The sequence below is a fragment of the Hevea brasiliensis genome, chromosome 10, assembly GCF_030052815.1.
Source record: "Hevea brasiliensis isolate MT/VB/25A 57/8 chromosome 10, ASM3005281v1, whole genome shotgun sequence".
Taxonomy (NCBI): domain Eukaryota; kingdom Viridiplantae; phylum Streptophyta; class Magnoliopsida; order Malpighiales; family Euphorbiaceae; genus Hevea; species Hevea brasiliensis.
The window spans coordinates 1,994,459-2,019,985 of record NC_079502.1 but is presented as its reverse complement, the minus strand read 5'-3'; the positions used below and the strand labels follow the sequence as shown (position 1 = coordinate 2,019,985).

Genomic DNA, 25,527 nt, shown 5'->3' with positions numbered 1-25,527 from the left:
AGGCTTCTCCCAGATTTTTAGACCTACACGAGGTTGAACCACCTTAGCAAGAGACTAAACAACCCTATTAACTTGTCTCCGAACCCACTAAGAGGTACATTCTAAACTTGTTTCAAAAGAAACTAACATCGCTCAATATCTTGACTAAACTTTGTGAGATTGGACCCATTACAATTTATTGTATCAAAAACTTCCTTAATATCATTACAATATATCGTGATATCAACCAAGAAAGGACTTCTGCCTCCCTTGGCCAACAACAACCCAAGAAAAAACCTGAGCAACTAGCAATAAAATTTCCATTCTCCTCCCTTAAATTTGTCTCATAAGTCGTTTTACCTTTATGCCTGAAAATATCATTACGTATTGTAACTGTTAAAATGAAGAGAGTATTGATATTTTAAAAAATTATTAGAATAATATAATTTTTTTATTTGGTTAAAACATAGTTTTAAAATAAGTAGATAATCTTACTTATGATTTCTGACTTATTTTAAGTAGTTTTTAAACTTATAAGCCAAACCAAATGCTAATTTACTTATGATTTTTAATTTATAAATAGGTTTGACTGACTTATAAGTCAAACCAAACACCTTTTAAGAGCACTTAAAAGTAATTTAATTTGTTAAAATGATAAAAAATAATAAATTATTGAGTATTGTGGTCATTAAAATAAAGATAGTATTGATATTTTAAAAAATTATTATGATAATAATATCTTTTACTTTGTTAAAATATAATTTTAGAATAAGTAAATAAGTTACAAGCAATGAGTATTTGGAGGATGTTTGGTTTGACTTATAAGTCGGTCAAACTTATTTATAAGTAGAAAATCATTAGTAGATTACTGTTTGATTTAGCTTATAAGTTAAAAAATTACTTAAAATACGTAAAAATTATAAGTAATGACACATTACTTATAACTCATCTTCTTACTTTAAAATTATTCTTTAATCAAGTAAAAGATTTTATTATTATAATAATTTTTAAAAAATCAACATTATCCTTATTTTAACAATTATAACATTTAATTACATATCCTTTTAGTAATTTTAATTAATTAAATTACTTTTTAGCACATTTTAACCAATTACTTAACTATTTAAAAGTTATTTTTAAGTAATTTTATCAAATAATTAATTACTTATTTTTAATTTGACTTATAAATTAAAAAATATATTTTAAGTCAAAACTTAAAAGTAAGTAGCTAAACTAAATACCTTCTTTACTTATGACTTTTAACTTATTTTAAGTAGTGTTTTAATTTATAAACTAAATTAAATACTAATCTAATCATGATTTTTTACTTATAAGTAGATTTGATCGATTTAGAAGACAAATCAAATACTCTTATATTATTTATTTTTTTTTATCTTCAGAATATTTAATAACTTATTGAAATAGAGAGGCTATTATTGCCATTTTTTAATCTTTCTATTTTTTTAAATTAAATTTTAATATTTTAAAAATAATTTTAATATCATTCAATTAAAACTGATGAATTGGTATCGTTGCATTACTTGCCAGATTGATAGATCATAGATGCAATGAGCATGTAAGCCTTTGTTTGGGAAGAAATTTTTTTAAAGCAATAGGAAGATTTTTAAGATTTAAAAATTTTTAACTTGCACTTAAAAAAGTAAAAAGATTTTTTAAAGTATAATTTTTTAAAATATTTAAAAATCTTCAAAAACCTTTTATTTTCTAATCTATTAAATTAATTATTAAATTAATAGATTAACAAGATTTTGTCTTTAAAATCTACAAATATTTTGAAAAACATCAACTTCTTTATAAATAATAAAAATTTAAAAAATTTAAAAATCATCACATATTTTATTTTAAAAAATTTTGCTTTATAAAACCTCTAAACATAGTGTAAATGGGTTATAGGGTTGTAGCACTGATGGACTTCATTTAGAAAAGAAAACCATGGATGGGCTTGCAATTGCTTATGGGTATGAATCTGTACTTGCCCATTGGAACCAGCAAAACAATTGGTTAACAAAAAGTGACCTAATAAATTCTTTCAAAACCAAAATGAGGAAAAATCTTGAAAGCCCATGTTGAAAAAGGGAAAGAACAATCAACAAAAGAGATGATGCACACGTAAAAGAAGGAATCCATGATGATGAAGATAATGATCACGATGAGGCATGATGCATATCCCTACCCGAACAAAGAAATTAAAGCTTATCTTCCCTAGACAAACGAAATGATTACCCATCGCATCCCATCCTCTTTGGTTTGACAAACCTAATCATTTAACATATATATATATATATAAAACTTGCCTATTACCTTAGCTTTAGACTTTACCCTTCATCATTACCTTTTTCCATTGCCAAATACTCCACCTCTCTTCCTTCTTTTACATTGTCATTTTATAATCCTGTTGTATGAAAATTAAAATTTTAATTTAATTAATTTTTTAGTAATTTTTATACTTAAAGTAAAATAATTAAAGTTTTTAATTTAAAAAACAATTTAAAAGAATATAAATAAATATAATTATATAAATTGTATGAGCATTGCTTTGATAATGATGGGATATAACCTAACAAGCAGTAGGAAAACAAAGGCCAAGTGCCAAATTGAAGCAAAAGCAAAGCAATGTGGGTTGGTTTGGAGTTGAGGTTGGGAAAAAATATATATATAATTAAAATTTAATTTTAAATTATGTTTTAATATTTTTAAATAATAAATTTTAAGCAATATTTTTTTAATAATTACTTTACTAATAATATTAAAAATATTTTTTTAATGAATTTATTTAAAATTAAAAATGATATATTTTAAATAATAAAATAATAATATTTTTATTTTTTAATCTCTCTGCTACAATCCCAAGGACCCGTGTGCATTGAGATTTTGGAGGTGGTTGAGCTTCACTTACCACTTGACTTTGTGATTGGGCTTTCAAGATTTGTCTGTGTGATGGCTGTGACACTTAACCTGAAACAATTTCATTAGGTGAAAAAGAATATATTGGAATCTCAAAATTAATTAATTTATTATTAATATTTAAATCTACACATATTTTTATCAGATTTATTAATTCAAAAAATATAATTTTTATTATATTTAGTGAAAAATCCCATCCATTAAAACATTATAAAAATCAATAGACTTAATTTAATGATATTAAATCATGAAATTTTAAATTTAAGTCTAATCAATTTTATTAAAAAATATAAAAATTTACATAAAAGAAAATGTATTTTAGCATATCCAAAACTATAAAGTTGCAAATCAACTTCAAAAAAAAAAAGTTTACTAGAAGATTCAATGATGTAATTTTTCTTCTCTTTTAAATTATATCAAAATTAGGATTATAATGAATAAAATACTAGTAAAAATTATAATATTTAAATTTAAATTTAATTATTTTTTTTAATTTAAACTCGATTAAATTTATTTTTTTATTATTAAAACTCATTAAAAATTTAATTATTTATCTGAATTTGTTTTATTTTATATTTTTAATTAATAATTTACTTAAAATTATTTTTATTAATAATATATATTAAAATTTTAATAATTTTATAAAATATTTAAATTTTATTTTATTTTAAATAAAATATATAAAAATTTATAAATATTATTAAAAAATTTATAGTTTATATTTAATTAAATATTTATATAAATAAATTCAAATAACTAATACCTAATATTTAAAGTCTGAATTTAACCTAAATTTAATTTAGAATCTTTAATTTTACAAATTACTATACACTTTTGTTCATTTTCTAGAAAAGTATTTAAAAACAAAAAAAAACAAAGAGATATTCTTTGTCTTGTAACATCTATTTTTAAGATCCTAAATAGATTGAATCACACTTTTCTTTTTTTCCTTTTATTATGTGGAATGGTGTATTAATTAAAAATTAATTGACATTTTAATTATTTTTAATCACCTCAATTTAAAAATGCCATTATATTTTATTTTAATTTAAACATCCTTGTGATGAATTCAACATTTTCAATTTGTCATCATTATTATTATGAAAAAAAAAAGAAAAAGAAAATGGGCATCATTATTATTCTGCAGAAATTATTAGTTCTGTTCATAATGATCAAACTCCTGCAATGGGAAAGAAAGTGGGTGGGGAAGGACGGAAGGAATATAATAATAATAATAATAATAATAATAATAATAATAATAATAATAATAATAATTCAAAACCAAATATTTAATTTATAAATTTTAAAAAATATACTATTATACTATTATTCATTGGGTATTTAGTTTGTAAATTATTTAACTCATTCCTTTATTTTAAAATAAATTTTTTCACAAATTAATTATTTAATTTTTATAAATTAAATAATATAATTATTTAGTCCTTTTTATTCAATTTTTATTTATCATTATCCTTTTTTATATGAGTAATTTAACTAATAAATAAGTTAATAGAATGAATAAATAAATATAAATTAAAATATAAAGGGTTAAATAGTTAATGTTATTAAAATATAAAATAATAAAATTTTTAATAATAATAATAATGAAAACTCATGGAAGAGCAAAGAGGACGTTTCACATAAAGGAAATGGAGTCGGTACTTCCGTAATTCTAACAAAATCATGATAAAAGAAGTGGGAGGACAATGATGCGGTGTGCGTGGAACGAAGAAAGAAGACGGAGGAGATGAAATGTAGACCGTTTGATCATTGGACAGGAACGAAAGAAAAGCTTGGGTCAAAAAAAGCTAGTTCTTTGGGTTTTGGTCATTTGACCATAATAAGCCTGCGTTCACACACACGTGGAAGGCAGGTCAAATAAAAATTCTACTTTGCGGAGGGAATCATATGCAGTCATTTTCATCCCAATTAATTTATCTACGTATTTGATTTAGATTTAATCTTTTTAATTTTAAGTAAATAATATTACATATTTTAGTAATAATTATTAATATTTAATTATTTATGCTCTACTAAAATAGAAACATTCAGTAATAATAATCATTAAATTAGTTGTTAACCATAGTTATTAATCTCTAAAAGTTATGAAATATAATTTTTTATAAATTTTTTTTTAATTTTTAAATATTAATATAAATATTATATTACTAAATAATATAAATAAAAAATAATATTTTAATTCTAATCAAAATATTAAATAATATCTTAAAATTTATTGTCAGATAAACATATAATATCAAAATTTTAGCTTCGAGTTTTACAAATAAAAATTAAAAATCGATAATTATGATGATTCTATAAAAATATTAATTTTTTTAATAATATTTGATGATAAAAAATAATATTGATTAGCAATCTCAAATCGAATTTATTTTTGAATTGCATTTAATTTTTGAATATATTTACTCTCTATATCAAAATTTGATGATTATAATTTATATTTTCAATATATTGTACAAATTAATTACTTTTTTACATAAGGTTAGAGTACTCTTTGGATCAACTTTTATACATTAAAATTAAATCATTTCTTTGAACGAGGTTAAGATTTTACTAACCATAACGATCTGATGCTTTTAAAATTATTAAAAAGTTCCATAACGAATTCGGATCCTAATTGATAAAAATAAAAAATTTATCCTTATTAATTGATTTAATTTTATTAGATATTTATCACTTTACTTATAATAAAATAATAAATATTAATTTGTCAATTGAAATCTTAATTGTGTGCAGATATGAGTACTATTCAATTTGAATATAATAAATTAAATTAAATTGTCTTAATTTGATAATTTAGTTAAGTTTTTAAGATAATTTGGTTTGGTTTGATTTTACATTTTAAAAATTTTGATTAATTCAATTATATTTAATTTTAAAGAGCAAAAAAAATATGTTGTACCGAACTAAATCAAATTACTTTATTAATTTTTAAATTGATTTAGTTTTATAATAAATTTATGAATTATATGTAATTATATATATATATATATATTATTTAATTCATTGATTAATAGTTATTAGGTTCAAATCAAGGTTAACATCATACAAAAAAACTTAAAAATCAAGTCTAAATTAAAAAAGCTCATCAAAACTTAAAACTGATCGGATCGAAACAAATCAAATCAAATATAACGATTTAATTTGATTCAATTTTTCATTCATTTCGATTTAGTTCAGTTTTTAAAATATAATAATTTGATTAATTTAATTTCGCTAATTCAATTCGATTTGAATCGAATGTTCAGCTTTAATTGGTGTGAAATTGGATAATGAAACCTAATTAAAGCATTTATTTATTTATTTATTATATTCCAACCGTTTACGCTAAGCAATTTTATTTCAAATAAATAAATGATCAAACTTTAAATGCATAATTAATTATTTATATATTACAATAAAGTGATATTTTGTAGTATTTTTGTACATTATATTAAATTTATTTTTTAATTCATTAAAAAATAAACGACTTAATTATAAAGGAAATGTTTCATTTGTAATAATTTAATTTAATATTTAAATTATAGGCAACAGAATGAAACTAATTTTTAATTAATTATTAAATTTATTTATTTATAATATTATGCTTGTCAACAAACTTTGAAATATTTTTTAATGGAAAAGTATTGAAAGTAGCAATTTGGAGGGATTCGAATGTGTTTATCTCGATTTATAAATTGATTAAATTAATTTATGAGTTTTAAAAATAGATTAATGTATTTATTTATAATAATTTTTAAATTTATAAATTAAATTTATAAGTTAGAAAAATAAATTGGGAGCTTAAATTTTTATTTTATTATTTATAAGTCATATATTTATAAGTTATTTTGATTAAATATTTTATTATATTATTTTTATTTAATTTTTAAAATTTTAATAAATATATTTATAAAATATTTTTTATCAAATATAATAATATTTTAATTAAATATATAACTATTTAAAATTATAAATATTTATAAATTTAAATTAATTTATAATAAATTAATTTTTATAAATTAAATCAAACATAAATATTAATTACTTTCTATATATAATTTTTCATAATAATATCCAATCACTCCACCAGAATAATGGTAGAAATTTATAAAATATTTCAGGATTATTAAAATATAATGCTTATTTGTAGAAATAATTTAATTATTATTTGAAAAAAATTATTCTTTAGTTTGAGGGAAAATGAGTTTTATATGGTGTGAGAGAAGGATTACGTACTCCATGGATGTAGCTTAAAGTTGTTTAATACTGTCGTTATCCGACGTGGCAAAAGGCCATTGGGTAAAGGATATATAGAGAGAAAAGAAGAAGGAAAGAGGCAGAAGAGACAGGGGAAAGGGACTTGGCCTCTCTCTCGCAGGGTGTCTCAGGTTTGATTGGGTTGGTGGGTTTCTTTTTAGAGGCGGAGAAAGTGGCCTCTGTCCTCCTCCTCCCTCAGCCTTGCTTCTTCCGGAGCATGGAAGAAGAGCTTGCCATGCTTAGGCAGCTTATTGCTCAGCTTCAAGACCTCTTGAATCGCCATGGCTCTCCTCCTCCTCCTTCTCCTCCTTTCCACCGCCACCAGCAGCCTTTTCTTCAACTCCAATACCACCGGCGCGATGACAATCACCACAGGTTTGTTTTTCCTTCGCCTACTTCTCTTTCTCTGTCTATAGATCTCTTTCATTTCTCGATTATCTCCTGTTTCGTAGTGTTTACTGTTTTCTCGGTGACCTGAACTTGAATTTGGTTGTTTCTTCCTTTTTTTTTTTGTTTCGTTTTCTGATTTTTAGTTTTTCTGTTGTTGTTATCAGTCATCATCTTTTAGTGTGTTCCTTTTTTTGTTTGGTAAGTTAGGTGACCTTTGTGACTTGCCTTGCCGTGTTCTGTCACGCAATGCGATTTTAGTGCTTGTAGTTCTTCTTCTTCTTGCTTTTTTTTTTATTGGAGTTTTTTTTATTTTAATTTCCCGGGATGATCTATGAGACTATGACATTGCCATTTCTTCCAATTATTTTTTCCCTTTCTTTTCTTTTTAATCTGCAAGGAAATTCAAGTTTCACTGTATTTGATGGTCTTAAGGACCGTGTCAGCTTAATTAGATATCTTGGCTATCAAATTGGTTAGTTTTAGAATTTTTTATCCCTATTATTTGTAGATAAATGTCATCATGTGGGTGTTAATTGTGTTTCATTCTCTAGTTCATGTTTTCTTCTTAATTTTATTTTTGCTTATTTCCCCCACAATTCTTTAGGGAAGGTTATCGAATCTCATTGCTTTATGCTGATTTTTTTAAATATCACGGTGATCAGCTTAAACCCTGTTCATTAATTGTTGTGTTTTATAGATGGTCAAATTTATGGCTATAGTTAAATAACTGGTACATGCTGTCCATACTTCACAGCATTATGCTATTATAGATTATGAACATTGGATCTTTGGTGTCAAATCTTTTTGCTAGTTTTTAATGCTTTAGAAAGTCATGCATAAAATGGGTTATCATTGCCTCCCAAAGGGAAAAACAAAGAAAGAAGAGATTCAATATACTGTTTGTAGGAGATAAATCCTGGATATGTTATATAGCCATGAATTATTGCACTTAAATCCTGTCTTATTCATTCGTCAAGTGCTTTGAGTCAATCTTAATGCATGTAAAAAGAATTGTCTTTGGAACACAAATTTTTTACATGATCTCCTTTGTTTATTTATCACTAATGCAGATGCACATATGGTGGCAAAGTAGTTCCTTATAGCTAATTCACAAAATATCAAGTACCAATGCTTTCTGCTTCCAAGATTTTGTGTCTCTTTGTGTTTGGTTGTGTGCATGCATATGTGCATCTTCTTTCATTGAGGAGCAGCTAGTGCTATGGTTAGATTCCATTTTTAGTGGTTAATCTTTGGATGGATGATAAAATGCTCTCCTTGGCTCTGTACTTTGTGTAACAATTGTTATTGGAGCTGATGAAATGGAATTTGAAGTGTGGGTATTGATGCTTCCCCCTAGAGATAGTTCCTTTGGCTTCAATTGATTGTGCCAGTTTTATCATTTTCATAAATATGAAGATCAAGGATTTATTCAGATGTTATTTTTGGGGATTTCTCAATTGTAAATCTAACAACTTCAGACTTTATTTATAAGTGAGTCAAACCTATTTCCTGTCTTTTTTTCCTTTTCAATAATTTCAAGCTACAACTTATGGCCATAATTATCAAATTGAGATTCGAATCAAGAATCAAAATTTTAATTTCATGAGTCGAGAATCGAATCTTAAAAATTCTCAAAAAATTATTTAAAAATAATATATGTTCTAAAACATAGGTAAAAAAAAAAAAATACGATGACATCTTTTGATAAATAAATAGAATTATCATTTAACTAATGTGAAGGATGTTTTATAATAGAATAAAATATTCTTATTTGTTATGTGGTTTTACGTTATAAATTATGAACTCTTGAATTGTAGATAATGATTATCATTGTACATGTGCTGAAACTCCCATTTAAATTTGAACAAATAATTAATAATAAAAAATGATAATGGGTTAAATTAAAAGGTTAGAATATATTAATATAAAATGTCATAATTTGACAACTATAATTAGAGAAGTATATTTAAGAAAGAAAAAAAAACGAAATAAGAGGGAGAGGGAGAGGGAAAAGAATAGCTAGTAGAAGAAAAAATAGCTAAGTAAAGGTTTTATGTTCACTTTTCATAGCAAAAAATGAAGTGAAATATTAAAATTTGAAGCTATAGGGTCTAACAACCCTCTAAAAAAGGAATCGACCAAGTCGGTAGATTCATATCGATTCATTTGATTCACTATCAAGTCGTAAGATTCAGTTAAGATTTAGATACATTTGAGATTCACCTCATATTACAAACTTAAATTGAACGAGAGAGACGAGTGAACGGACTGAGACAAGAGTTTGTGACATGCGAGATGGGTTTACTTGGGCTTGGACTAACCATTGCTAAAAGGTTAGAACTAACCAATTAGTTAGTTGATCTTCCATCCTTATAAGCACTATGAATTTCTTTTTTCTTTTCAATGTGGGACTCTTGACACCCTATATATTTGAATCATTAGGACGGGAAATCTAATTGTAAGATTCGAATCGAGAATTGTAAGATTCTACAATAGTGCTCATGGAACAAAGAATGATGTCTTCTCGAAGAAACTCATGATTGATATCATTTCTTTCATCATGATATCTTTTGTAACAATTATTGCTTCATACAGCCATGTCTTCTAATCTGGGTCAGGGTGCTGTGAATATTGCAACATGGTAATTATGCTTGGGCTAATAGCTTGTTAGAGAACAGAAGCCTGAATGATGCTGTTTTGGTCAATGCTGGTATAGTTGAAGTCATCTAAAAGTTGTTTTCCTTGGGGAACTTAATATTTTATTTGGCCTGAAGGTCCATGTAAAATTCTTTCTGATGTGAGTTTATCACCTTGTATTATACACATACATACACAAACATATATAAGATGAAGATGGTGAGAATTGTTTTGAATTATTGTTGTTTTTAGATCATAGTAATTGATCCAATGAATTTATCATGCACTCTTTCCTGTGGTGATCATGGAATACTGGTAGAGATTCTTTCTTGTTTGGTATCCATTCCAAATCCATGGAATTGATGGACATTTTTGGTATTAAAAAATTATGAAATGCTCCATTCTTTAAAATGGGGGATTTCACAATGTTGCACCTCCTAGTTGGGAATTCAAATCTCTCATCTTGAGGGATTTCATGGAATAATGAATTTGTTCAAAGTCATGGATTCTCATTGCATTTTTTTTTATTCCCCATGGTTGATTTTCCCAATTGTCTGATTCAAAATTCATCATCCTGTATGTTGCTTTAATCTGATATGAATTTTAGTTCTGTTCTTAACATCTTAATGTCATATCTCCTACTATAATGTTTATTACAAAAAATATTTTATATTTAAAGTTCTTCCATTATTGGTTTGCAATAATTTGGCTAAGTTATGCACGTTTATGTGATGTCACCTGCTTAATAAAAAGCTCAATCCATATTCGGAAAACAGAGAGCCATAGTCTAAAGAAAGAAGAGGGTTTGCGCCTAGTCCTAAACCAATTCAAAGCATGAGTGGAATTGTCCATCTTGATTTTGAACAGCTTCATAATCTTCTAAAATTTATATGATATCCATATGTGAGTTGTATATATCTGCTTTGTACAAGGGTTATGCTTAGAGTGGGCCCTTTTTGCTTTTCCTTTATTATGTGGTTTCATGGGTCAGTATAAGTGAAGAAATGTTTTTTGGTATTTGCACTGTTTGTTTTATTATTTCTTGTGGTGGAAGAATCGAGTCTAGCTGTAATCTATGACTGCATTTGCTATTTCTATTGTCACTTTTATTTTGCAGATGTAGAATTAGATATTTTCATTTTTCACAAAAGTTTTAGGCTTTAGTTTTACCATGTAATTTGATGGGACTAACAAAGCTACTTTAAATTTACAACTTGTTCAAGTCTGATATTGTGTGATTCTGAACCAGTGTGCTTATCTTTTGCAATGATTTTACCAAATTATATTGGTCAAATGCATTAAGTGGATACATACTCCATGTCAGGAAAATATAAATCTTCTTGTTTTTCTTAAACAGATGGTGCGTCCTTGATATCAATGATGGTTCTGCAGATGATTACTGTGATCTTGTGATGGCTGCTGGAAAATCTGGAAGTTTCAAGATGTTGGAGCCTTCCAAGCCTCCCCCTTCCAAGAAATCTAGAAAGGAGCGGAACCGAGGAAAGTTACTTGGAAGTACTGATACAGCTGAGGTTATGGAGCAAGAAATTTGGAAAGAATTTCCAGAAGACCTTTTTGAAGCTGTCATTGCCAGACTTCCTATTGCTACATTTTTCCGCTTTCGCACTGTTTGTCGAAAATGGAATGCTTTGCTGGACTCTCAGAGCTTTTCTCAGCATTGTGCCCAAGTTCCACAAGCTAATCCCTGGTTTTACACCATAACTCATGAAAATGTGAATTCTGGAGCCATGTATGATCCTTCCTTGAAGAAATGGCATCACCCCACAATTTCTTCTCTTCCCACTAAAATGATTGTCTTGCCTGTTGCTTCATCAGGAGGTCTGGTGTGCTTTATTGATATTGGTCACAGAAACTTCTATGTTTGCAACCCTCTGACTCAATCCTTCAAAGAGTTGCCACCCCGGTCAGTTAAGGTCTGGTCTCGTATTGCTGTGGGGATGACTTTGAATGGAAATGCAAGCAGTGGGGGCTATAAGATTCTATGGGTTTGCTGTGATGGAGAGTATGAAGTTTATGACTCGGTGAAGAAGTCTTGGATTCGACCAGGAAGCATGCCTTCCGATATTAAGCTACCACTATCATTGAACTTTCGGTCACAAGCAGTTTCCATTGATGGCACCGTCTATTTCATGCGTTCAGACCCTGAAGGGATAATGTCCTACAATATGGCAACTGGGGTATGGAAGCAATTTATAATACCAGCCCCACTCCATCTGAGTGATCACACACTTGCAGAGTGTGGTGGCCAAATCATGCTTGCGGGATTGCTAACAAAGAACGCAGCTACATGTGTGTGCATATGGGAGCTGCAGAAGATGACTCTCTTGTGGAAGGAGGTTGACAGAATGCCAAACATATGGTGCTTGGAATTTTACGGGAAGCACGTTAGGATGACTTGCTTGGGCAACAAAGGTCTGCTTATGTTGTCATTGAGATCAAGACAAATGAACCGACTGGTTACTTATAATGTGAAGACCAGGGAATGGCTTAAGGTTCCTGGTTGCTTGGTACCACGAGGGAGAAAGCGGCAGTGGATTGCATGTGGCACTGCCTTCTACCCGTGCCTTACTGCTACGGCTTGATTTATGTTGTCTTTGTGCATTGTAGCAGCGTCTGCATGCTAGCGCTGGGTACTCACTATTGGCATTATGGTCAGTCACTTGGCTGCAAACTGTTGCTGCTAATTCTCCAGCCAACTTTCTTTTTAATTTTAATGAAGCTGATGATCCGTGGGATTATTGTACAAACCTGTTGAAAAAAAATAACTATGAATGGGAAAGACTATGTTTTAAATCTGCTCAGCTAGGTGGTTTATATTTCTTTACGTCGCAAAGAGACGGGAGCTATTAAATGAACCTCCCATTGCCATTGATGGCTTCTTTTTTGTTGAGAATTGCCGTCAGATGAAGCTTCAAGAAATCCTCGCAAGTATGCATTGTAAGGCTGCTGGAAGATTACAGGAGAAGAAATGGTTCTTCGAGGCCCATGGTATTTTATTCAAATTCACGTTGTGAAGCTTTACAGTATATGCCATTCACAATTCTTTCAGGCTTGCATGTAGTATTTTCATCATTAAAAAATGCAGATGTTTCTCTGGAGCTAGGAGAAAATGCGTGTTATTGCAACGAGGTTAACGAGCATATAGAATCCTGCTGAATGTAGGTACCAAAACGCAACATAATGTTTATTTGATTTATATGCCTTCCGGGCGCCAAATACAGCTACAGCATCACGATTCTATAAGTGTTTATTCGTAGTTTTGTACACATGTAGGGTTGCAGGCATCAGATCTGACATTCTGTTACACTTGCAGCTTTCTTCTGTGAGTCATACACTAAAAAGTATCCTCAATGTAACCTTTTTCTTAGCTGCCGCAAGGATTTTAAGGATCGCATAGAATAACAAAAAATGATGAAAATTCAAGTCCGATGCATACCATCATAATTTTAAAGCGTGAAATACATCAACTGCTGGAACTAGAGCCTTCCCAATGCAAGGAAGCCAGTGCATAAAATATTTCAGCACAAAATCTGATGCCTTGCAAGAATCTCCTAACATTAACATTGAATAAAGCAATTGCAGAAAGTCACTCATCAAATATTGAAACCCTCTCGTTTTATTGTAAACTCAAAAGAATAAGATTAACAGGATGGGTTACAAAAATATACGTCGGATTCCCAATCGTATAATGGAATGACGATATATGCATATGCCTCATAGAAACATATTAGGAAAGGACAATTTTATGAAAATAACAGAGTTCAGAACATGAATAACAAGTCATCAAAGTATTTCTCATATATCAACTACAGACTAACATCATCTTTCCGTTTCTCGACGTCTTTGTCTACATTTATGCCATGCCCCCACTTGTTGCTGTCCGTATTATCTGGAATAGAGCTGTTACAAACATCAAATGAAAATGATATCATTAACAATGGAAACAACCATGTTAATAAGGACAGAGATATGTAATCTTGCAATAGCTTTTATTATTAGCAAATCTTGATCCAAATGGAGCATCTCGAAATTCTTATGAACATATTGGAATGACACCCTAGTTTTCAAACTTTCGCAAACCAGAAGCAACTGCCAAGAAATCCTCATTGGACAAATTTATATGTGTTTTCTCTTGCTCATTTTTTGATTTGATAAATTGTAGATATGACCATTTGGTACTAGAATGCAGAATTTTTCTCTACACTTTCCAATGGCAATCTTTAGTTCCAAATTCAAATCTTTCAGCTATGTGAGACATTGCATGGTAGAAAACCCAATATGGAACCCACTTGTCAAAGCAGACAAACTACAGGAATTATGTTGAATCTAGCCATAGTCGTACCATTTGACAAATCACACTCATCTAAGTGTTAAGTCTTAATATAATAAAACCTTTCTTACATCTAATAATTTAAGCTTCAGCGAAGTCGCCAGAAGGATTAAGAATTTGAAAGAAAATTATAACAAGCCAATGAAAACATAAATAGATGGTGAAGAAAGTAATTAACTTTCAATAGCCTTACATGATCCAATGACAACAAATATGAAGAATCCAAGGAGAACAGGGCCAACAGGATAGTCCTTTCCCTTTTTAGTAGTTGTTTCAGGAACAGCTCCTCTCTTAGTAATGTTCTTCTCGAACTTCTCAACTTTCCTATCAGCAAGGCGCCTTGATGTAGTCTAGATAAACAACAAACAATACCCATAAAATTAAGTACAATCTACCATCGTTACCCATAAATGAGTTTATCAAAACGCAAGCAGGAACGAACTCTTAAATCAATCACAGTATTTTTCTTTAAAAAAAAAACCGCTTCCAATAGAAATAACTAAAATTCATGTTAATCACCTTATCCATGAACAACATAAAAATTTGCAGCAAGAATTATATCACAAACGAAAAATGGCAAATTTTAGGGAAAAAAAAATAACACAGATAAGATCGATTTTATCATCAATAATCGAATTTTCAGGTCTAAGGTATATCAACGACGAATATGATCCTATAGTAGAACTAAATATCAACAGGATCTTCTCAAGCTAAACAATGACAGGATCAAGGTCAAAACCAAACGGAAATTGAAAAATTAATAAGCAAATCTGCGAAATTTACCATGGTTACGGGGAGATCTGGTAGCCGGAGCTAGAAAACTTAATGCGATATTAGAGATTGATACCGTTTCTTCCCTCTCCGGCGAATTCGCTCTTCCACTCGCTGTCTACCGAGTTCCGATCTGTGCCTGATAATCTGAAGACTAGACCAATTTCTCCCCTTGCTTTTTTTTTATAGCAATCCTCAACCAAACGAACCAAAAAAAAAAAAAAAAAAAAAAAAAGAAAACTTGATAGAGTGCCGGAGAGTAGCGTCACAGCCATCGATGTGATTGGCTATACATGTGAAAGGAACACGCGTCGGATAGTAATGGGATGTGTGGACTGACGGATTAATTATATCGGTTGAAGTGGAGCCGGTGAGACGCGGTCTCCTCTGTAATTTACTAATTAAATATATGTTATTTAAATTCTCTTTCTCAATTTCTTTATTAAAAAAATCTTTGAGTAAAATTATTAGTGAAATTAATATAAATTTAATTTTATATAAAAAAAAAATTAATAATTTTTAAATTAAATATTTATGTTGGTTTCAACACTTAGTCTAGGCCTAGTTGAGTACCTGGGCCTGTAACCAAACGTACACCTTCTCTGTTCATCGCTTCTGGACCATAGAGCCCAAAAAAAATCCTTCTCCAAACACTAATCGGTTCCTCTCAGCCCAAGGCACAACGCCATAATGGTGGCGTTCTATTTCTCCATCACAATCACATTTCGCAGTTCTGTTCAGGTTTCGATTAACATTTTGTTTTGTTGTTGTTGAGATTATTTGAATTACTTCCTTCATAACTAGTCGTCTCTCCTCAAGATATAGTATTAGTGTTAATCTCGGATTTTCATTCTTCAACTTGAATTGGGAATTGTTGGTTGTAAATTGGGAAGTAAGTTTCTTGAATGTGGAAGCAAAAAATTTGGATCATTCTTCGCCTTTCAAGAAAGGTATCTGAAATTGCTATAACTAAGAGTGCATAAAAGTGATAAAAATTTGCGTTCCATTGGCAAACGTTGAAGGCCCACTGCGGGACCTATGTGCTAGGATAAATTGTCCAGATTTTTTGTACCATTTCTGTGCTTCTGATTCATTAGCTGTTTGTACCATTTCTTCTTGTCATTGATGTTGAGAAACAACTCTTTAAATATTTTAGTTAAATGCTATTAAAATTTGGTTTTAAGTTAAATTTAATATGTTATATGAACTATAAAATAGCTAATTTTTCTTTTTAAATTACTTTTTAAATGATACTTAAAATGGTGGTTTTATAAAAGGTGTGTTTGAACCACTATTCAAAACAGGCTCTTAGTCTTTTTGCATGAGTTTGGTAGTTCTGGAATCTGGAAGGAAGGGGAAGAGGATACTAATGAATGTGGCAATGCTGTTTGTTCAAGCCAACTTTTGAACCTCGCCAAACAAGCACATGAAAACTGAGGACTTAATGTTTTAAGGGTTTCATGTAAAATTTTTTAGGAACGCCCATCTCAATGTCTGTAGTTTTGCTCAATTTATTGAGATTGTGTTTGAGGTGATTATTAACTCCGCCTAAGTAGTTTGCGCTTAGCCGGTCCCAAGCCCGGATAAAGGAGGAGGGTTGCGGTAGGTGACAACCAGCGTAAAAATTTCGTCACACCCTATGATATGGATTCAAATGATATAAACGTTGGGGCGTCCTCTACTAACGACGCTACATCGGGTGTAGTGATAAATATGCAAGGGTGTAGGGCGTTCGGTGTGGTGTTAAGTGAGCAAGGGTTCCCACATCATGTGTGGGTAAAGAAGTTAGTCCATAGGACAGATAATAGAACAAATAGTGGAACAGAACACAAGATAGATATAGAAAACAATAGAAGATATCATAGAAGGAGACCAATTAGGAAGGAGCAGGATAGGAGGAGGATCAGGGTTGGTACTTGGAATGTTGGATCACTTACAGGAAAATTGATGGAGCTTGTGGATACCTTGGAAAAGAGAAGGGTGAATATTGCTTGCATTCAGAGACTAAATGGGTAGGAGAGAAAAGTAAGGAAGTGGGTAAGGAAAGGAGAGAAATAAGAACGAGTGGGTATAATCATAGACAGAACATTGAAAGGTGAAAAGAGTAGGAGATAAAATTATACTAGTAAAGCTAGTACTAGAAGGAGAAACAATAAATATAGTTAGTGCTTATGCCCCACAAATAGGACTAGAGAGTAAACAAAGATTTTAGGAAGATATGGATGATTTAATGCAAAGCATACCGAATGAAGAGAATGTTTTCATTGGTGGAGATTTGAATGGACATGTAGGAAGTGATAGGCAAGGTTATGAGAATGTTCATGGAGGTTTTGGTTTTGAAATGAGGAGGAAAAAGCATCCTGGATTTTGCTATGGCATACGACCTAATACTAGCAAATACCTACTTTATAAAAGAGAGTCACATTTAGTGACTTTCAAAAGTGGGCAACATAGAAGCCAAATCGACTTCCTCTTAACCAGAAGACAAATAGAGCTCCATGCAAGGATTGCAAGGTCATTCCAGGAGGCTTTAACAAGTCAACATAGGTTGGTGGTCTTGGATGTCAAGTTTAGGAACAATTCAAGTAAGGTTAGAAGAAATAGTGTAGCTCGAACAAAGTGGTGGGAGTTCAAAGGAGTAAAGCAAGTGAAGTTCAAAATGAGCTTCTCGAGTCCGAAGTATGGAAGCTAGATATGGAGGCCAATGATATGTGGATACAGATGGCATCAAAGATTAGAGAAGTAGTTAGAAAAGTACTTGGAGAGTCTAAAGGACATGGACCACCCTCAAAAGAGAGATGGTGGTGGAATGAGGAAGTACAAAGAAGAGAAAAAGGGAATGGTATAAGAAATTACCTAAATGTGATAATAATGAGGCATATGAACAGTATAAGATAGCAAAGAAAGAAGCAAAATTAGTCAAGCAAGAGCGCCTTTGAAAAGTTATATAAGAAACTTGGAACTAAAGAAGGGGAGAAAGATATTTATAGATAATCAAGGAGTAGAGACAGGAAATGTCAAGAACTCAATCAAGTTAGGTGCATTAAGGATAAAGAAGGAAAAGTGTTGGTAAAAGATGAGGACATTAAAGAAAGATGGAGAAATTATTTTAATGATCTCTTTAATAATAGTCAAAATGGTAATAGCATGAATATAGATTATAGAACAATAGAAAAGAATGTAAATTATACCAGAAGGATTCGATCTTTAGAAGTAAAGGAAGCACTTAAGAGAATGAAAGTGGGTAAAGCCTGTGGACCCGATGAAATACCAATTGAAGTGTGGAAGTATTTGGGAGATATGGGAGTGGCATGGTTAACTAAATTATTTAATAAGATTCTAAACTCAAAGAAAATGCCTGATGAATGGAGGAAGAGTATTTTAGTACCTATTTTTAAAAATAAAGGAGACATACAGAGTTGCTCAAACTATAGGGGAATTAAACTCATGAGCCATACTATGAAGTTGTGGGAGAGAGTTGTGGAGCATCGACTACGTCATGATACTTCTATCTCTCTCAATCAATTTGGTTTCATGCCCGGTCGATCTTTCTCAATAGAAGCTTGATGGAGAAATATAGAGATGTGAAGAAAGATCTACACATGGTTTTTATTGATTTGGAGAAGGCTTATGATAGTGTTCCAAGAGAGGTCTTATGGAATGTGTTAGAACAAAAGAGGGTATCTATTAGGTACATACAAGTATTGAAAGATATGTATGAAGGAGCAACTACTATTGTGCGCACAGTGGGAGGTGACACAAGTGATTTTCCGATCTCAATTGGATTACACCAAGGATCAGCCATAAGCCCTTACCTTTTTACATTAGTTTTAGATGAACTGACGAAACATATACAAGAGAGTATTCCTTGGTGCATGATGTTTGCGGATGATATTGTTCTGATAGATGAGACACGAGAATGAGTCAATAGGAAGCTAGAACTTTGGAGAAGTACTCTAGAGTCAAAGGGTTTTAAGTTAAGTAGAACGAAGACAGAATACATGCATTGCAAGTTCAGTGAAGGCCAGGTGATAGGGAAGGAGTTAGTTTGAATGGAGTGTCCCAAAGTAATCACTTTAAATATCTAGGCTCACCTTCAAGTAGATGGGGATGTGAGGAGGATGTTAGTCATAGGATTAAAGCCGGATGGTTGAAGTGGAGACGTGCACGGAGTTTTATGTGATCGTAAGATTCCCAATAAATTAAAAGGAAAATTTTTATGTTATATGGTAGTGAGTGTTGGAAAGAGTCGTATGCATCTAAGATAAGAGTTGCAGAGATGAGAATGTTAAGGTGGATGAGTGGCCATACTAGACTAGATAAAGTCCGTAATGAGAGTATTAGAGAAAAGGTAGGAGTGGTGCCAATTGAAGATAAGTTGAGAGAAGAGAGATTGAGGTGGTTTGGTCATGTGAAGCGTAGACATACGGAGGCTCCAGTTAGACAAGTAGAGCACATTAGGTTAGAGGATAGAAAGAAAAAAAGGGGTAGACCTAAATTAACTTGGAGGAGAGTAGTACAACATGACTTAGAAGCATTAAACATTTCTGAGGATTTAACCCAAAATCGTTCAGAGTGGAAAAAGCGAATCCATATAGCCGACCCCAAATTTTTGGGATAAAGGCTTAGTTGAGTTGAGTTGAGTTGAGTTGTGTTTGAGGTGATTATTAGTTTGCAAAATGCTTCTTATGATATTATCTCAATTTCCATTTTCTTACTGCCTTAGTTTTTCCACTTTATTTGATTCCATGTCATAATCCCTAATTATTTGTAAATTTTTAGCTCAGAGCACTTTTATGCACCAGTTTCTTTGTTAAATCCGGCAGAACAAGGAGGTGGTATAAAGAGTGGCAGTACATGCAATGCAACACTAGGCAAATAGATTTGGACTGAGTGCATGATTACAATATTAATTAAAGCGCTTAAGGAGGCATGAGAGGATATTTCAGGACATTTGCAGGTTTCTCATTTTTTTCTCCTCACTTGATTGAAATTTATAGCTCTTATTAAACACTGCACTTTTCATGTTCTATTGCTAGAAATAGAAGATAAAGTTTGGAGGTTTTACTTTTGCAATCCATTGATAATATGGATCTGTTTTCCCTTTTCAGTTGAGGCTTCTGGCAAGAATTGATTGATTCAGTTTATTTTTCCTTTTTTTTTTTTTTGGAGTTGTTGATCCAATGGTCAATGGCTTCCCTGAGGGATGCTTGATTTTGAAATGGTGTTAATATGGTTAGAAGGCTTAAGTTAGTCAATTTAGGGAAGAGGGGAAAAACATCACTTGGTCAACTGGTACAGGTATTGCCATTATGTGCTTGCCAGACCTCATGTCAGAAGTTTTAATGTGGAGTCGTCATTATGTGCTATCTTTGGTGGTTTTAAGAGTCCTATTTCTTACTGGCTTTTGGTCCCTTCTGCTTTTAAATTTTTTCTAATGAGGCTTCCATTTTAATTTTTAGAAAATCTTGCTAGTATTCTCTCTGCTGAGATTCATATGTAAGGCTTAATCAAATGTTGTTTTTTCATCTCTCGTTTCAGTTAAAAGTTTTTTCTTTTGGAGGAGGGGCCTATGGTTTAGAGATTTTCAGGAATTTTCACAATTCTGGGATAGTTATTGAAACTCAGTCGAATCTTTCTGCATATAAGAATCTTAGAACTGTTTGATGTTTGGCTTTACAGGGTTCCAAATAAAGGTCTAGAAGCATTGTTGAAGCTCAGTTTTGTCATCAACTGTGAAGTCAATGTTGTACAGAGCTTTTGTTTTGTAGAACTAATGAGGGACACTGTGCAGATGCACTGTAAGATTCCTTTTTATAATTTGTCATAGTTGTTTCTCATTATTGTTAGGATCCTCTATTTAGTTTTTGCTTTTATACAAATTCTTTTAACAGGAAAAAAGTTAGGAGAAAGTTCATGACTCCGTGGTTCTTCAACCTGAACGCCTGGAGCCAGTTGGTGGCTTTGTGCCATAAATGGTCCCTCAATAATTTTCAATTGTCAAATTCATTTTGTCCTATTTGCAGTACAAGCAATTACATTTTTTCAAAGAATAACAAGCACTTTTATTAATTGAGGATTTTTACTGGAGACGTATGTATGATTCTCTGGCCAATTGTTGGGAGATGGTAAATTGCCTTCTTTGTTTTACCAACAGAAAAGAAACTAGGACCCATCAAGCAGGCAGACCACCTCCACTTTAGAGATTATCCTCTATCGTTGGATTTTTACATTGGCCCGGTAGGTTTTGATCTAAGTGGGATGATGCATGTTAGGATTATGATATGGGGAGCTGATGTTTTTGTTTCTCTACTCAAGTGTTATTATTCCCCTTAACTTTTTTCCTATACTGAATCAACAATGATTGAAACAACCATTTGCCTGGCCAGCAGATTGTGATGAGCTTGGCGGACCCATTTACATTGCATACGTTTCAAAAAGGTCCGTTCATGGATTCTTTTATCATCCATTGGGGGGACTCGCAATTTGCTTGGAGTGTTTTGTTTGCCAGCCATGTACCAAGTCAATTATCAACTGTGACACATGTTAAAGGAAAAAAAAAAGGGTTATTTCTTTCTTTCTTTCTTTCTTTCTTTCATCTCTGTATTGCTCACAAATGCCACGTAGTGCGTCTCTCTTTCATCTAATTATTTAAAATCCATCCCTTTTCTCAACTTTTAGTAGATTGCTTGCTGTATTATCTAGCTATGAAACCAAATTGTGATTGTATCAGCATTTTGATGTGCTTGAACTTAGAAATAGAAATAAACCTCTAGTACAATAAAACTAACTAAGCCTTAATCTCAAATTAGTTAGGATCGGCTATATTAATTATTTTTTGCTAACTCTATTTAAAATCAATTCTGCATCAATATCCAAAATAAAAGCTTCTAAGAGAATTAGAAAAATAAATGAATTGGAAGGTCCCAAACATCAGGCAAAGGCAGGAATATTATTTCAGATAGATCAATTTTTCTGCACAGTTCACAGTAAAAATCCTGTTTTCCCTTGGGATAGCTGTGTGACATTATAATTGTTGATGGTTCTAGCAGTTCAGTTGTCCAGTCCCTACCTGGTGTTGAAAATGTTGGACATAATTGGCTTGGCTATTTAGACCACCCATTTCTATGTAGACTTTGTTCCGTGTATTCTAGGACATCTGCAGACCAAAAATTGAAGAATGCAAATCATCATTTTGTTTCCCTTTCCCCTTTTTCCCCCCTTGCTCGAAAACGGAGCAGATGGGAAGCAAGGGTTTTAGCTTTTACGAAATAGACACTTGATCACTAGATTGGCGCGCTTAATTCCTTTTTTGCTCGAATAGAAAGTAAGGTTTTGAGCTTTTATGAAATAGACATTTAATCATTAAAATGATGTTCTTAGATCCCTTTTGTTTTTATTTTTATTTTTATTTTTTTTTTCTCCTTACTAGAATGGAAAGCAGAGTTTTAAGCTTTTATAAAACATTCATTTGATCAATATTGTGATACATTTATTTTTTTTTTTCTTCGCTCAAATGAGAAGTAAGAATTTGAGCTTTTATGAAACATTCGATCACTAGAGTGATGGTGTGTTTCGTTCGTTTTCCTTTTTACATTATTATTAGATTAGATTAGATTAGATATATAAGCTGATGTTTTATGATTAGTGTTGCTATTGCGCTGTGAGTCACCAAGAAAAAGTAGGATTATCAACCAACCCCAATTGTGATTTGATGGAGCATATTTAATAATAACAATCACATATTCTTTGTTTAATTCTGTGGTTTAACTAAAGTTGTGCCCTTTTCCTTTTCCTTTTTTTTTTTTTCATTTTTTATCTTAATTAAGCTGTAATTATTCTCAGGATAGATTAGTCCCCACTCCTCAGTCGGTGGTTAATTAGCTGTTGCTGCTGCTGCCTGTTGGGGTTGATAAAGAATAAGGTAGGCAAATTCCCACCATTGATCATGTGTGGACACATCGTTTTCTTATACCAGTAATGGACAAGTTGGTCCACCATGGAAAATGTTCTGTGACCAAATTTCTCCATTAATTTAATCTTTAATTAAACGCTAATAAACGCTGGACTTGATCAACTCTCTTTAACACTGCTTCAAAGTTCAACCCTATTGGATTAGATCCCCTCTTTTCCTACCCATGCCACATGCCGAATAACCATAGCACCTCAGCAAAAGCTCACCGGCATCTTGATTTGCCTAGCAAGAGCTAGAAATATTAATTTATAGAAGTCTTCAAATACTATATTATTAAAATATTAAAAATATTATTTATTGATATAAAATAAGAAAAAAGTTATGAAGGTTTGATTCTGCTTTGTTGACGGAAGCATCTCATCAGGGCTGCCTGCACATTGGTGGTTTGTGCAAGCTGCTAAGCCGCAATCTCTGACGCTTTGGTTGGTTTTGTTTTTGAGGCTGGATGCTTAGTATTACTATTATTATTATTATTATTAATCTTAACCAGTCTTAATTATTTGTTTTTAATTTTAACAATCAGGCTAGAAAATGAAATGAAACGTTTCCCACGTTGCAAAAATATAACACTAGAGCATTTACATAATATAAAAGCGAATCCTTTTATATTTTGGAAATCTTCTCCAAATGGATTTTAAATTTTATAATAATTCTTAATAGGTTCAGTAATATGTATAAGCTAATAGGTCTGTTTGACCTTAAATTTGAAAGGTTAACAAAAATAATAAATTAAAATGATCATATTAAATATTAAAAAAGTAATTTGAATTTAATTATTATAAAATTTTTATTATTAAAACGTGTTAAATTTGTTAATATAGTTAGTAATTAAAATGGAGAAAAATTCCAATTGAATGTTGAATTTTCTTGGTCACTTAAAAAAAATAATACTCACTTTCTACCTAATCTCTCCTACTTGTTGCTGGCTTGTGACAAGAAAAATAAAATAAAATAAATTAAAGGCATTTGGGTTTAATTAAAGTTTAAACTTTTCTAATTAATTAAACAATATAAGAAAATTATGTTAAATACTTATGATAGATTAACAATAACTCAACAATATTGGATTGCCTTTGAATGTAGTAAAAAAAAAACAACAAACTTTCAGAAAATTAAGAAAAAAAAACTTAATATTTGATAAAATTAATTATTTTAGTAGCTGTTATTTATTTTAATAGCTATTAATTGACAATAATTAATTATTTATTTAAAATAAAAATATTTGATAAAAATAGTTATTAAATATAAAAAAAATAATATTATCCTTTTGATTCTATTAAATATAAAAATAATAATATTATCTTTTTAATTCTTATCAAAATATTTTTAAAAAAATTAATTTTTTATAAATTAATTTTTAATTTTTAAATATTATTTTAAATACTGTACTACTAAACAAATAAGAGAATGATATTTAAATAGCCATAATAAGATAACAAAAATATGTGAGAAAACAATGAAAATCAACGAATCAAGAAAATTAAAGAAAATAAATGCGAGTTTAGAAAACTTTCAAACATTTCAACCTAATACGCAGCCTATATTTATTTTAGGGAAAGTCAAAATAATATTTAATATATTTATTTATAATATTTTATGAGTATTTTCTTTTATTAAGTTAACGAGCCCTGGAACCCACTCCCAGCTTCAGTCACCTTTCTCAACCTATTGAGAATATATATATTTTTAAGCTAGAATTTGACATAATGAGGGTTGTGGGACACTGTTAATTTTGCTTTACAAAATTAATTTTGATTTAATCTTTATTAAATAATATTTAAAAGCCTAGCTACTAGTCTACTACTCTTGTCCAACCCAAAAAAGGAGCAATGAGTTGGCAAGAATTCTACTAAGGAAATTAATGTACTTATTAAATTGAAATAAAATCAATGATTTTGATTTTAGAATTAAGGAGACTGAAATTGGAGTAAAGAATTTCTCCATTTCAGTTTTCATTTTTATTTTAATTATCATTTACCAGATCGTTAAATTTTATTTTATATTTTATTTTTATTTTTTAATTTTAATTTATTATTAAAAAAATTTTAAACTTTAATTTTATTTTTAAAAAATTTTGAAAAAATTCCTTTAACCCATTATTGATTTTCAAGTAAAAAAAATATGAAATTATGTTCTACCTCCTTTTTTTTTTTTACACATAATTTTAATTATCATTTAAATTTATCATAAAAAAATTATTATCACTAAAAAAATATTAAAGTTGTACTAGTAAATATCA

The 25,527-nt window shown here is 30.2% G+C and overlaps 2 protein-coding genes and 1 long non-coding RNA gene across 6 annotated transcripts; 2 read left to right on the top strand and 1 right to left on the bottom strand.

Moving 5' to 3' along the window:
* The first annotated feature begins 7,238 nt into the window (after window positions 1-7,238).
* Window positions 7,239-13,005, top strand: LOC110635379 (F-box only protein 6). Its single transcript, XM_021784685.2, has 2 exons — window positions 7,239-7,539; window positions 11,549-13,005. The coding sequence occupies exons 1-2, from the start codon at window positions 7,382-7,384 to the stop codon at window positions 12,792-12,794; spliced, it is 1,404 nt and encodes a 467-aa protein (XP_021640377.2). The 5' UTR covers window positions 7,239-7,381; the 3' UTR covers window positions 12,795-13,005.
* Window positions 13,006-13,810: 805 nt separating this feature from the next.
* Window positions 13,811-15,502, bottom strand: LOC110635380 (uncharacterized). Its single transcript, XM_021784686.2, has 3 exons — window positions 15,326-15,502; window positions 14,736-14,892; window positions 13,811-14,112 (listed from the first exon to the last, which is right to left on the bottom strand). Exons 1-3 carry the CDS (start codon window positions 15,326-15,328, stop codon window positions 14,066-14,068), a joined length of 207 nt encoding a protein of 68 aa, XP_021640378.1. The 5' UTR covers window positions 15,329-15,502; the 3' UTR covers window positions 13,811-14,065.
* A 462-nt stretch (window positions 15,503-15,964) lies between these two features.
* Window positions 15,965-21,987, top strand: LOC110635387 (uncharacterized). Of its 4 annotated transcripts, XR_009140546.1 has the most exons (5): window positions 15,988-16,263; window positions 20,096-20,273; window positions 20,996-21,114; window positions 21,208-21,553; window positions 21,706-21,987. It is a non-coding gene; the product is annotated as an uncharacterized LOC110635387 (long non-coding RNA). The 4 variants fall into 4 exon arrangements; XR_002491142.2 differs by having other exon boundaries at window positions 15,965-16,054; window positions 21,208-21,987; XR_002491143.2 differs by having other exon boundaries at window positions 15,991-16,263; window positions 21,208-21,987.
* The last annotated feature ends 3,540 nt before the right edge of the window (window positions 21,988-25,527 follow it).